Source organism: Cyprinodon variegatus, unplaced genomic scaffold, assembly GCF_000732505.1.
Source record: "Cyprinodon variegatus isolate N-32 unplaced genomic scaffold, C_variegatus-1.0 Scaffold724, whole genome shotgun sequence".
Taxonomy (NCBI): domain Eukaryota; kingdom Metazoa; phylum Chordata; class Actinopteri; order Cyprinodontiformes; family Cyprinodontidae; genus Cyprinodon; species Cyprinodon variegatus.
The window spans coordinates 146461-158868 of record NW_015151177.1 but is presented as its reverse complement, the minus strand read 5'-3'; the positions used below and the strand labels follow the sequence as shown (position 1 = coordinate 158868).

Here is a 12408-nt window from a genome sequence, read left to right as displayed (position 1 = left end):
TATATATATATATATATATATATATATATAAACTCTGCTTGTCTTATCTCGAAAATGTGTTTTAGAGCCTACAAACCTTTGACTGAGTCATTTAAGTTGGATTTTATCAAAAATGAAACGATTGAAACTTAACAACTTGAAATGACCAATTGAAAAACACTCAACTGTTTTAAAAAAAAACGTTTTAATCCTGTGACTTAATGTCAAGACTGACTTACACTTAGAAAGGATGGATAAATGCAATAATAATCAAATTTCTTGTAACCACCTCAATAAATAAACCTGTTCTTAAAGCTTTTAAATATCACCTATCAAAACTAACAAATTGTTATATGCTTGTATTGCTTATAGTATAAGCAGTTTTTTATCAAATCTGCTATATTCTTATGCAAAAAAACAGAAAATGGCTAACATAAATAATAAAAAATAACTCTAGTGCAATAACTAAATTTCCATTGTTCCACAGCTCTTTCAGATTGCTCTTTTTTTATTTTAAAAGATTACATTAAAAAAACAACACTGTTTTGGCTGATACGCCATTTTTAACCAAAACAGCTTTTAGTTTTCTTTATGCACCTTTTGATTTGAACATTGAAATATAAAAGAAAAAAAAATCTTGTTGGAGGATAGCAGGTGCATGCAGCCAACTGTTTTATAACAACTGATTTAAAAATGCATTTATATTATACTTCATCAGCAGAGAATCCTTGACAAGTGCAATGCTTAGAGAGAGCAAAGAACAGGTGGAGGACATCTAGAGAGATGAAGAACTACGTTTAACTGTAGAAAAGCAGAATTCATGTGTGTCAAGAAGAGGGCCTGGAGTGGAGTTATGAAGTTACAGGGAGCAGAAATAAAAAAAGGTGGAGGATTTTAAGTACTTAGGGTCGACAGGCAAGAACAACAGTGAGCAGGGGTGTGGAAAAATTTGGTGATATATCGGCTGCACGATATAATATAGATTTTTCAGTTCCTAGTATAAATTTAAAAAAAAACAGCACTTTTACCTAAAACAATGAGGGAAAATGGAATACCTCTGCACCTCCACTCTGGTGGATGGGAAAAATCTTGCAAAATATAGTGATATTGCAATATCGACATAATATGGTATCATGGGCCAAGTAGTGTGACAAGTATCGTATCGCAGCATCCATGGCCATACTCACCCCTAACGGTGAGTGTGGAAAAAAGTGTAAGAAGTGTGTCAGAGCAGATTGTAACTGGAAGGAAAGAACAGCAATGTTGAGAGGTTTTCAGACAATGGCACTGAGGAAGAGACAGGAGACAGAGCTGGAGGTAGAAGAGATAAAGATGTTGAGGTTCTCTTTAAAGCCAGACATACACTGTGCGACATTTTCAATCTTTTCACGCAGCTACAACTCAAACTGTATGACGAAACCACAGGGTTTAAAAGTTCACAGCTCACGATGCATGTTCTCACACTGTGCGGCCCGACGATCTGATGCGATCTCACGACGGCCGACTGAATCGACCTTACGATTCCTGATCGGGAGGTGGTCGTGAGAGGCTGATCTCTCCTCGTTACCCCCTGAACACTACATGGCGCACGATGAAACTGAAACTCAGCCCGATCGAAAAATTCTCGCATGACTGGAGAATCGGCCTGAAAAAGGCCCAGCTTTAGAGGGTGGAAGGCGCATAGGATCAGGGATGAGAGAATTAGGGGATCAGCTCACATTAGAGGCTTTGGAGTTAAAGCCAGAGAGGCCAGACTGCGACGCCTTGGACATGTACAAAAAAAGGGTAGTGAGAACATTTTCAGAAGGTTGTTGAGCCTAGAGGAAGACCGAAGAGGAGATTGAAGGAAGGACTAATAGAGGATAAGGTAGCTGGTGTGAAAGAAGAAGCTGCAAATGATGGGGTTAGATGGAGATGGATGACTCACTGTGGCGACTCCTGACAGGAAAAAACTGAAAGACCTAGATAATTAATAGAACAGGCTATATTAAAGCTATATTAGTTTAGTAGCTGATTAATTGAGCTTATGCTTTTTTATTTAAGGTACTAAGAAATAACAAATTAAGATGTTTTCAGATCAGTGTGAGGCCCTATCATAACCACGATGGTGTTCATCTTTATTTTTCAATGTGAATTATATTTAGCTTTCTCATTAATATAAGCTCCCAATGGGACGTTTTTTTAAGAAACAATGCCTAAGACTATTGTTAGCCCAACAAGTTTCATCCCTCATTTCAGTCATTTGCATACCATGGCAAAAGAGAGACTAAATTTAAATACTGCAGACTGGCTTGGTAATTTGAGAAATGGCAACAGAAGCCTTTTTAAACAAACTCCAACGCCCAGAGAACAGACAACTCTCCCTTAGACATCTACCGTTAAGGTGAAAAAAACACATCTATTCATCCCACCCAACTCACTGCGTGATGGCAGAACGTGTGTGTGTGTGCGAGTTTTTCTCCTGATAGGGCCCCTATGTGAGCACACTGAGACGATCTTATCACAGAGTCAGACAGAAATTCCTTGCTGTCTCTCCCCCGTCACACGAACACACAGACTCACACACACTGGAAAATTAGCAGCTGAATCACACGTTTTGTTGGGAGTCACACAGGGATGGTCCACTGAGATATAAACATACAAACTTCCAGTTCCCCCCTCGTCATAGCAGGCCTGCTTACTTCTGCAGGGAACGTTAACTGATCGAACGATAAAAGCGGCCAGGGCAAAGGTATGTATGGACCACGCCTTGGTTTGACTTTTTTATGGCTAAGCTGGTTGGTGGATTTTAAAGGTTAAAAAGAAAGATGCCAGAGTGCCAGAGTACCTGCTTGTTTTTGTTGTAAAGAAAATATCAGAAGCTTAAGGTGGCATACATGGGGATTAACTCCTCTTGAAGGATCTTTCTGAGATTAAAGCTTTTATTAAATAGATACAGTCACCTCTCTGATACATGTTGCTATGGGCTGCAAATTCAGCCTGTTTCCTGGTATTTGACAGGCTTTAGCTCCTAACAGGATTCATATAACATGTCAAAGTGAGCAACAAAAGCCACATGCAGATTTCTTGGCTGCCTCTGTTTACCTAAGTCTCGCTGCTACTTACGCTTTTGGCTTGAGCTGCGATTCTCGGCTCCAGCATTCTGGTGAGGGGGGCAGCGGATCAGAGACCACACACACACACACACACAAACACACACTAAATACATGGCATGGGTTGGGCCCTTTCTCACAAAGAATTTTAAAGAAATCATTAATATCACTACCTGATACTAGAAGCCTTCAGACTGATCAGATTTAGAGACTTTACCTTTAAATATGAACAATATGCATAAGCATTTTTACCTTTTTCTATCTAAAAGTATGCAGTAAATTAGCAAGCAACGCTTTTAAGAGGTGAAAGTCTCAAAGAACATTTGTGGCTCTATTCTTTATAACAACTATTTAACGTTTCCTTTTCAAAGCCATTTAACTCTGATCTCTTCATCCTTGGGCTTGTAAACAAGTACTGGTCATTTTACACTTTTCTCCTGGGTTAGTGTATTATACTGACCACGCAGTAATCTGTACCTATCAAGAGGACCTATTAATTTAGCTTTAAAACAACAATGATTTTAAGGACATTTTTATGAGTTATTCCAATCGGATGTAATGTAATGTGGTTAAACGACTTAAATTGAAAGCATCCATAAAAAAATCTCTGCTTTGATCGAAGGGTCATAATAATCTGCCATAAGAGTATACAGGCAAAATTGGAGATAATCTAAAACAAAATAACATTGAAATATTATTAAATATGACTTTCTTTAGCCAAAAATATATAATTTAATTTAATGACAGTACATTTCTATGACTCAGCATCTACATAACTCACCGAAAAACCTACTAAATTGGAAGAAAAAGGCGAAGGTACAGGTATGGGATGAAATGTTTTGCTAATGGTTATGAAGCTAAAGTAGAAAGTAATGCAAAAGGCAAAGGACTTATTTGACCCAAAGTATCCAGTACTTAACAGATAAACCAGTGGTATGTACGCAGGTAATAGACGTCTGAAAAAATGTGTTTCAAATTATAGCTTTAGTTTCTTTGACACCAGCAAAAACAAGCAGATATAATTCCTTCCTCTGTCCTCAGATATATTTCCATCATCTCTTAAGTTACAAATGTGGAGAACTGCTAATATCAATGCAAAAAAAGGGGTATCAACAAGATAACTCGGTCAGTGATATTAGGAAAATCTGAGAAGATCAGGTAAAAGATGCTGCATCTCTCCGGTGGTTTTTACGCCTTTTTTAATGACTTTTATTTAATCCATAAAGACTCAATATCCAGATTAAGTAAATTTTTTGCAGATCTGAATTAAAAAGAACTGGATGGGAAAGTTGTAACCAAAAAGAAACATTATAAACAACGACAGAGCACTATTAATCAAGATCCCTTATGGAAAGCATTGCTGCTTAAAAGGAAGCTATAAATAAAGTGGGAGTGGTTTCTAACTTTTCCAAACTACTGTACTTAACATTTTAACAGTGATGGTTTTGACACTTTAAATGTACAGAATTTACTGCATGCCTTATTAGAGGTGTAGAATCTTAATGCATGTTTTTATGTGCAAAAATACCCCACACACCCTAAAACTGAACAATAAGTTATGTGAAAAGCATTTGAAATCTGAATATAACTTCTGCAGCCGTCCAAGTGAAAAGGCCTTCCTCTGACTGTACTTCAGACGGCACCGCAGTGCCGTGACTACACTGCACAGACTTTCTAGGTGCCCATTCACCTTTCAACACCGTCCACAAGTGAGCCCAGGGAGGCCTGATTGAGTGGGTTTGTGGGTTTCTTCTAACGCTACAAGGACCTCTCCACCCGACCCCAGCACGTAAACAAATAAAGCTCCAGTTTCATCATCTAGAGGGGGCTGTTTCCTGTCCCAACTCAGTACTTGCCCCCCCTCTCCTTCTTTCCACATATACACTCGCACACAAAACTCTACACCGCCGCCTCATCAGAGCGGCTCGGCGCCCCCCCCTCCCGCCTCCAAAGTGCCAGCCTCTTTCCACTGCTCAATTGCAGAGAGGAATGAAGGGATTTGAGGGAAGAAAGAGGGAAAGGGGGGATGGGTGGCTAGAGAGGCAAAAAGGATTGGGAGTATGCACGGGGATCTTGTTGCAGCTCCGTCCCGGTGAAATATTTCGCCGTGGAGAAAGCGCAGACAAGGAAGGAGAGAGAGAAATGCTACACTGCTGAGGCATCTAGATAGTGAGACCCCAGACCCCCACCAGGCCCTCCATGCCACTCTCACAATAGGAGCTTTATGCAGTGGGCCTTTTGGGTTGTCCCCACAGCCTTTGAAGATAGGGGGAAAGCACAACACGATAACGCTAGTAAATATAATTTACCCTCTTGTGCAAACATCCAGGCAGAAAATATGGCATTTATGTTTGCATTAATGAGGCTCTGTGTCTGTGTGTGTGTGTGTGTGTGTGTGTGTCGTTTGGAGGAAAATGAACAAAAAAACTTTTAGGCATTCTGTGAGGAGAACTTCTGCAACTTTTTAGCGTCAACAAAAACTCTTTACCAAAAAATGTCTAAATATTTCTGCAGGAAAAAGTAGGTGACTCACCTGTTAAGTCTCTTGGCATAATGTGGGGCGGACTTGGGAGGAGGGGGGCCGCAGTTTCAGTGTAAGACAGAGCTGAGTCTGTTTACAAAAAAAAGAAAGCAAGAGAAACATGAGATCCAGGTCATTTGTCTTTCCTGTAATTTCTTTAGGAGGCAAAAGTTCCAGGAGCTAAATATTCTCCTGGAAATAGTTTTTTGTAACTGCAGTAAACAAAAGTAATTTCAGAAGTAATGTTTGTGTGTATGATAAAGTATTACAAACTTTCTTAAAATTAGCTAATTAAGACATTCAAAATTAAATCCACTTTGGTATTTTTTTGAAAGTTTCTTGGACTGAAAACTATTCTCACACAAACTGTGTGCGCACCTCATAACCGGGTGTCACTTTCAACGGCAGCAGCTTTACAAAGATAAGCCGTGTTTCCACGCTAAAAATATGATGCTGAGGACACATGCCTGTTAGTTCAACCGTTTGATGGATGGCTTCTTTTGCTTTTTTTTTTTTTTACTTACCCAGTAGCTTAGGTTCATCTGATTGGGACAGAGAATATGGAGGAGGAGGTGATTCTGAAATTCCAACAAAAGAAAAAGGTATTATGGCATAGGTACTATTAAATACAAGCACAAAAATACACATATTTATATGGATTGAAAAACCTGTATCCAAATGTTTAAGTGGTGAAACTGGGTATAAATATTTAGAGGTACTTGAGAAAAAGTTTTACATAAATTATTATTTTCAGTAATAATGTAATGAAGAGGATCTGCAGTAAAGGCCGAGGTCCTCTGCTTAGGAGGATGGACCACCATCTTGATTAAAAGCATCAAAGCTTCAACCTCAGATTGCTCTAGAACAACAAGGACTCCTGGATAGGAGACAAAACATCTGCAGGAAAATTTAGCAAAAGTCAGACTGCCTCAGATTTCAGCATGTTTTGTGACTGTAACAACCTGGATGACTGCGAACTTACACAGGGAAAAAGATTAAGTTGCTAAAGCACACTGGTCTGTGCTGTAAAATAAAAATTCAAAAGAGAAGTCCAGCGGAGAACACTAGTAAAACTCCCAGCATAAACTGAAGGGGACAACAGCCAACCAAGAAAATGTGTTGGTTGCTGGTGCTTCAACCACTTGTGAACTCGGACCTGGGAATGAATGTTCCATCATTAAAATCTTTTTTAATGATTAAAATAAATTTATCATGGTAACATGGTGGCCATTTTGGATTTTTTTATAGGTTTGGCTCGGTGAGAAACCACCAACTTTACATCTGATGTTCCAGCTTTTAAAGAAATTTTTGTTACTTTGCGGAACTATAAACCTGAAAGTCTGAGTGACTGTAAGAAAAATGATCATAATAAAATGATATCACTTTTTTCTTATTTATATTTTGTTGTGTTATTATGTCCAACAACAAACAAAAAGTCTCAATCCTACAGGAATAATTTTTCAAAGATTTCCTGTCAATTAGCCTCATGTCCCCCATTTTATTACAACTTTTTGCCATTCCGTTCATCTGAAACTTGTCCTAAGTGCCTAAAAAAGGAGTATATTACTAGTTTTAGCAGAGTACTTTCATTAAATATAGTTAAAACATAAATTATCAAATCTAATGAATAGTGTTCATTTCATTATAACTGAAAATTATGGCTCATATTCTCTTTCAACATCCCCTGGCTAGTCAAATTTGACACATTATGATAAGTCTGCTAAAGATATGAGCATTTTAAGTCACAAAACTGCATTTGCTAACATCAGACAAAGAGTAAAATCTAGTTTTTCACAGAACTTTAAATCTTATGTTGCCACTGTGGATAGAAAACATAACATAGACACTGTAATCTGACCCATGACCCTCGCTATAAGATGCTCCTCCACTAATGGAACCTTTTTAAATAAAAAAAATACAAAATTAGAAAATGGTGATGAAATAAAATGACCGTAATCAATTTAAACATGTATGTCAAGACGATACTATCTGTATTTAGAGACTGTACAAAAAGCAAACTGATATTCAGCATTTCAACCAGAAATTTTAACCCTATTTCTAAACCAGCTTTAAGATGAACCTCTCTGAAAGGCTTCAAAGCTTAAGTTAAAAGCAAATATAAGTCTTTCATTTTGTTGTTATTTCTTATTTCTAATAAAACAAATCTGTTAGGCATTAAAATCTTCTATATTTTTGTGTATTTTCAATATACAAGCTTCATCACCTTGATTGGTGTGCCTTTCCCTCTTTTATCATTTTTACTACAGCATAACTAACATGTTTATTCTACTCAGACGCCAAAAGGAAGCTGAGAAATCTTGAGAAAAATAGCTGCTGTTGCTGGGAGAGTCCCTTCAATGTGAAGTGGACCTGGGTTTGTGGCTGCGGCCCCTTTAAGAGCAGAGCCAGTAATTGCTGGAGTCCTCAGTCTGTCAGATACCCAGCGAGTCAGTCTGGCGCCAGCGCTATGCAAACTGTATATTATCGGCACTCCTTCACCTAAATAACAGGAGGAGGACCTCCTTGTCAGAGCAAAACGAGCCTTAGTGCAATCTGAGAGCTAACATCGCTGGGACTGTGTGGGAACAAAGCAAAGTTTTACAACAACAGAAAAAAAAAAGTTGAAGCATATGAATGTGTTTGGGTGTGTAAAAGCTGCTAAAAAGTTTTAAAAAATATTGGAAACGTTATAAAAAAAAAAACACAACAAAGCAACCCTGTTTTCATCACTTTTTACATCCACAAAACTACCAGCTTATAATAAGAAATATTTGCTAAAAAAGATTAAAACTGAGCCTTTTTGCTTGACTGACAAAAAAACTGCTGCAGGCAAACAAAAGTGTTGGAAATACCCATTTAATTCGCGCAATAGTTTATACCATGAGTCACTATTATAAGTCCTCAGGTGGATTTAACTCTCATTAGATTCTTTAATCCTTTTTCTCGGGATCTATCTGCCATTAAATCAGAAGAGCTTCTTCAGAATCCAGGGCCCCACGGGGCCCCCCGAAATAATGCGCTGTATTATTATTTGAAATGTATCTTTTGACCCACCCAGCAGCATGTTTATACCCCCCTTCCAGTGTTGGTGTCCTCACCTGGCCCGCACAGCCGGCTGTAGTGATAGGGGTTGCAGCACACCTTTGCGCTGTCTCCAGAAGCGAAGCTCTGGCAGTGGCACAGCGCTTTGAGCCGAGCTGAGAGCGGCAGGTCGCTCCAGCGAAACAGCCGACACAACAGATACTGAGGGGAGACGTGGTGCGCGCTCAGGCGCAGCTCGGTTCTCGGCACAAGGACGCACTCCCCTGGTATCCCTCCTTTGGTCTCCACAGCCTTCACCAGAGCATCCAGAGATCTGTCTTTAAGTCTTTTTAAAAAAGTGTGAGCAGCGCTCGCTATGTCCTCATCGAGGCCAGTGCGCCTAGGTGCGCACTGACAGGGGGGCCCTCCGTCTTTTCTCAGGGCCCAGTAGGAGCTCCGTGGTCTAAGATCCCACTCCCCAAACAAACAGCACATCACCGTCCTGCCGTCGCTCTCCTGCTCCGGCAGAGAGCTCCTGCGCCCTGCAACGCACATGACACCCCGGTCGTCATCCGGCTGCTCCTCTTCCTCCCTCTCCACGCTCTCCGTCATGTCTCCAGCCTCAGCGGAGAGTCCCGCGTCAGTGCGTGTCACCGACCTCTGCTCGTGTCTGTGGAGCCTTCCTGAGTGACCGTGCCGTCCTGCCTCGCCTCGTCTGCTTCCATCCCGCCCGCCGCTCTCGGTGACCAGACGGTTTCTCCAGAGACGCCGAACAAGACCGGAGCGTTTCGACTTGAACATACGACAACCTAGACGGTTTTGGATGAGCCCTGTCGGTCCCGTCCGCCTCTCGGGGGATGCCGCATCGATTTACACTTGTCTCCAAAGACCGGGAGTTGGTGCACGGTGCGCACAGCGTGCGCAGCCGGTGGTCGCGGTTCCCCTGCTCCTCTGCAGCATCAGAAAGTTGAACTCAGACAGACGCCGCGCTAAACATCATTAGTTTTCCCCAGAGGGCTGATCACAGCCACCTCTTTCTGAACTGCTGTCGTTAAATTAATTAAGCCAAAACTTTTGCCAGCCGCTCTACAAAATCTTCACCTCTCCAACAGATGATCCAGCACGCAATCCACACAGCATAGTCAGACAGCATCAGTTTACATCAGAACAACCCCATCAGAATCTAGGATCCAAAGTTTCCTGGAGTTTTGCCTTGATGTTTCAAACTCTTCTTTTCCTTCACGCCTAAAATGAATCCTCACAGCGCTGGAAATCCCTTCCTAAACGGCGCCGGACTCCATGCATAACGCAGAGGCGTCCGGGCGCTCTGGTGCCAAACGACCGGACGGATTCCGTGCAAAGAAGTTTAGAGCTGGAATTACTCCACTCTCCACTCCCCTGCGAGTCTTTTTCGGACGTACACACATGCTCTCACACACAGAGACACGCACACACATAAACACGCACCCGCTCACGCACAGACGCTCCTAAGCTCTCTCAGAAATCAAGCCACACGGAATGAAGGCAGGATGTTTAGATTTTGTTTCCAAGTTAAAGTAGCTATAACTTATTCTCAAAAAAAGTTAAGTGATTGGGAGGTTTTTCATAACATGATTATGTAGATAATCTATCAAAGGAACACGCTTCAAATTGAGGAAGGAGTGATATAGATTTTTTTTTTAAATGGGTTAATTTTCCATTTCCCTTTGCACTATATGGCATATTTCTTGTACAGAAGAAGATTAGGGCCACTGAAAAGAAACAACAAAAAAGTTAACAGATTTTCTAAATATTATTTCAGTTTAATATGGGAAAAAAGTCAGAATTCTGACTTTTTTCTCAGAATTCTGACTTTTTTCTCAGAATTCTGACTTTAATTTTAGAAGTCTGCCTTTTTCTCAGAATTCTGACTTTAATCTCAGAATTTTGTATCTTAATGTAGATGGGCACCATAAAGGAAGAGATGTGGGAGCACTGAGATTAAAGTCATGATTCTGAGATTAAAATGAGAATTCTGCATTTTTTCTCATATTATACTGAAATAAAATTTTAAATCAGTTAACTTTTTTAATTTTTTCAGTGGCCCTAATCCTCTTCCATATATTCTTGTGATGAAAGGCACATGAAATATATTTTTTTAATGGTACAGCAATTCAATAAATCTATATGGGCCCCATGTGAATATTTACTTATTGGAGCCAGGCATCTTCTATTAGAGCAAAATACAAACATCTATAGTTTAAACACAAAATTGACTGACTACAACTGATGTGGATGAAATTACATGTCCACCATAGCTATATGGGTCTCAATTTTATATTTGGAAAGTAAGAATCATTTTCACAACCTATAGGAACCATACAGTAAATGTGACTGAATATTAATAGAATAAATATAATAGTAACTTCAGTGATTAGTTGGATTCTTCCAATGTCTTTGGTTTTCTGTAAATCATGTTCAGAATCAGAAAACCAAAAGCATTTTTTTATATCAAATGCTTATCACAAAATTACTATGTTGTGCAGTGATACAATGGTGTTTTGTATATAGTATAGAATTACTCTGTCCCCACACACTAAAAAAGCAAATAGCATTATATCTATCATTATTCCAACAGAAATTAAGCAGGAACATAAACATGATTTTTAATTGAATGTTTATTAAATTACTTAGTTTTTACTTTAGTTCAAAATGACCAAATAAAGTAATCCACTAGAAAAATGACAAATCAAAGAGAGCGGAGGTAACAATATTGGAAACCTTTTTAACTCAGAAGGATATTTGAATTCTTTAGAACCATAGCATTTTGCATTTATGAAATTAAACAAGGGTTCTTTAAAAATTCTGATCGTCACATGTTTGGGTGCAGATCTTAACAATTATGTTGCTTTTTCACCAATTGGGGGATACAACATAATCAAAAGTTAATACTCTAACCAGTCTCCAACCATTCATAATTACAATAAATTAAAGACAGCTGCATAAAATATTAAGCCTCTTACCCACAAAACAAGTCATTAGGTTGTCGGATTTATTGCTAATGAGGGTAAACTGGATACACACATTTCTTTTAAAATGCATTTTGATTTATATATATATGCATAGTTATTGTATTTAGAATCCTTTTTTGTACTATATACACTTTTTTTTATCATGTCTGTTGTATTTTTATCTTTAATGGCATATTGCTTTAACTCTTTGTACTCTATATAAGCTATTGGAACCAGAATTTCCCTGAAGGAGTAAACCCAAGGGATAAATCAAGTTGAGTCTAAGTCTAAGGTCATCTCAGCCTATCTTATAGAGTCCATTAAAACGTCAACCTCCTGCTTTTATTTTGAAATCCAAATCCCTGGCTTCCTGTGTGTGTTTCCCTGCCTTGACCTTCCCTCTCTCTCCCCGTGTGTCTCTCTCCGGGCCCCAGAGGAAAGCTCTGGAGCCATTGGCTGATTCCCGCCATCATGTGCCAGTCTAGACACTTTGGCGGCTCAGAGCTGCTCTGATTATTGCGCAAACACGGTTTCAAGTTTCTTAACTCTTAAAGACGCAACATCCCGCTCTGCTGTGCTCACATTGGATATGCTCAGCAGCCAATATTCACATTCAATAGCCAGACAAGATAGAATTATATGCAAATACTTTTATATTTCTCACCCCTTTGTAATTCGGGTGGAATTATCAAGATGTTATCTCCATTTTATCTGAGAGACATCAAATGATTTTTAAATTTTGTTTGGATTTAAACCCAAATATATATATATATATATATATATATATATATATATATATATATAT

General features: G+C 39.2%; 1 protein-coding gene across 1 annotated transcript in view; it reads right to left on the bottom strand.

Moving 5' to 3' along the window:
- The window catches only part of LOC107097790 (mothers against decapentaplegic homolog 6-like), a 24630-nt gene extending 14608 nt beyond the window's left edge, over window positions 1-10022 (bottom strand). The window contains exons 1-3 of the mRNA XM_015395083.1: window positions 8691-10022; window positions 6117-6170; window positions 5605-5682 (exon numbers count right to left, since the gene is read on the bottom strand). Of these exons, the coding sequence (XP_015250569.1) occupies window positions 5605-5682; window positions 6117-6170; window positions 8691-9414 (856 nt within the window). The 5' untranslated portion in view covers window positions 9415-10022. The remainder of the gene's footprint in view (window positions 1-5604; window positions 5683-6116; window positions 6171-8690) is intronic.
- Window positions 10023-12408: the final 2386 nt, after the last annotated feature.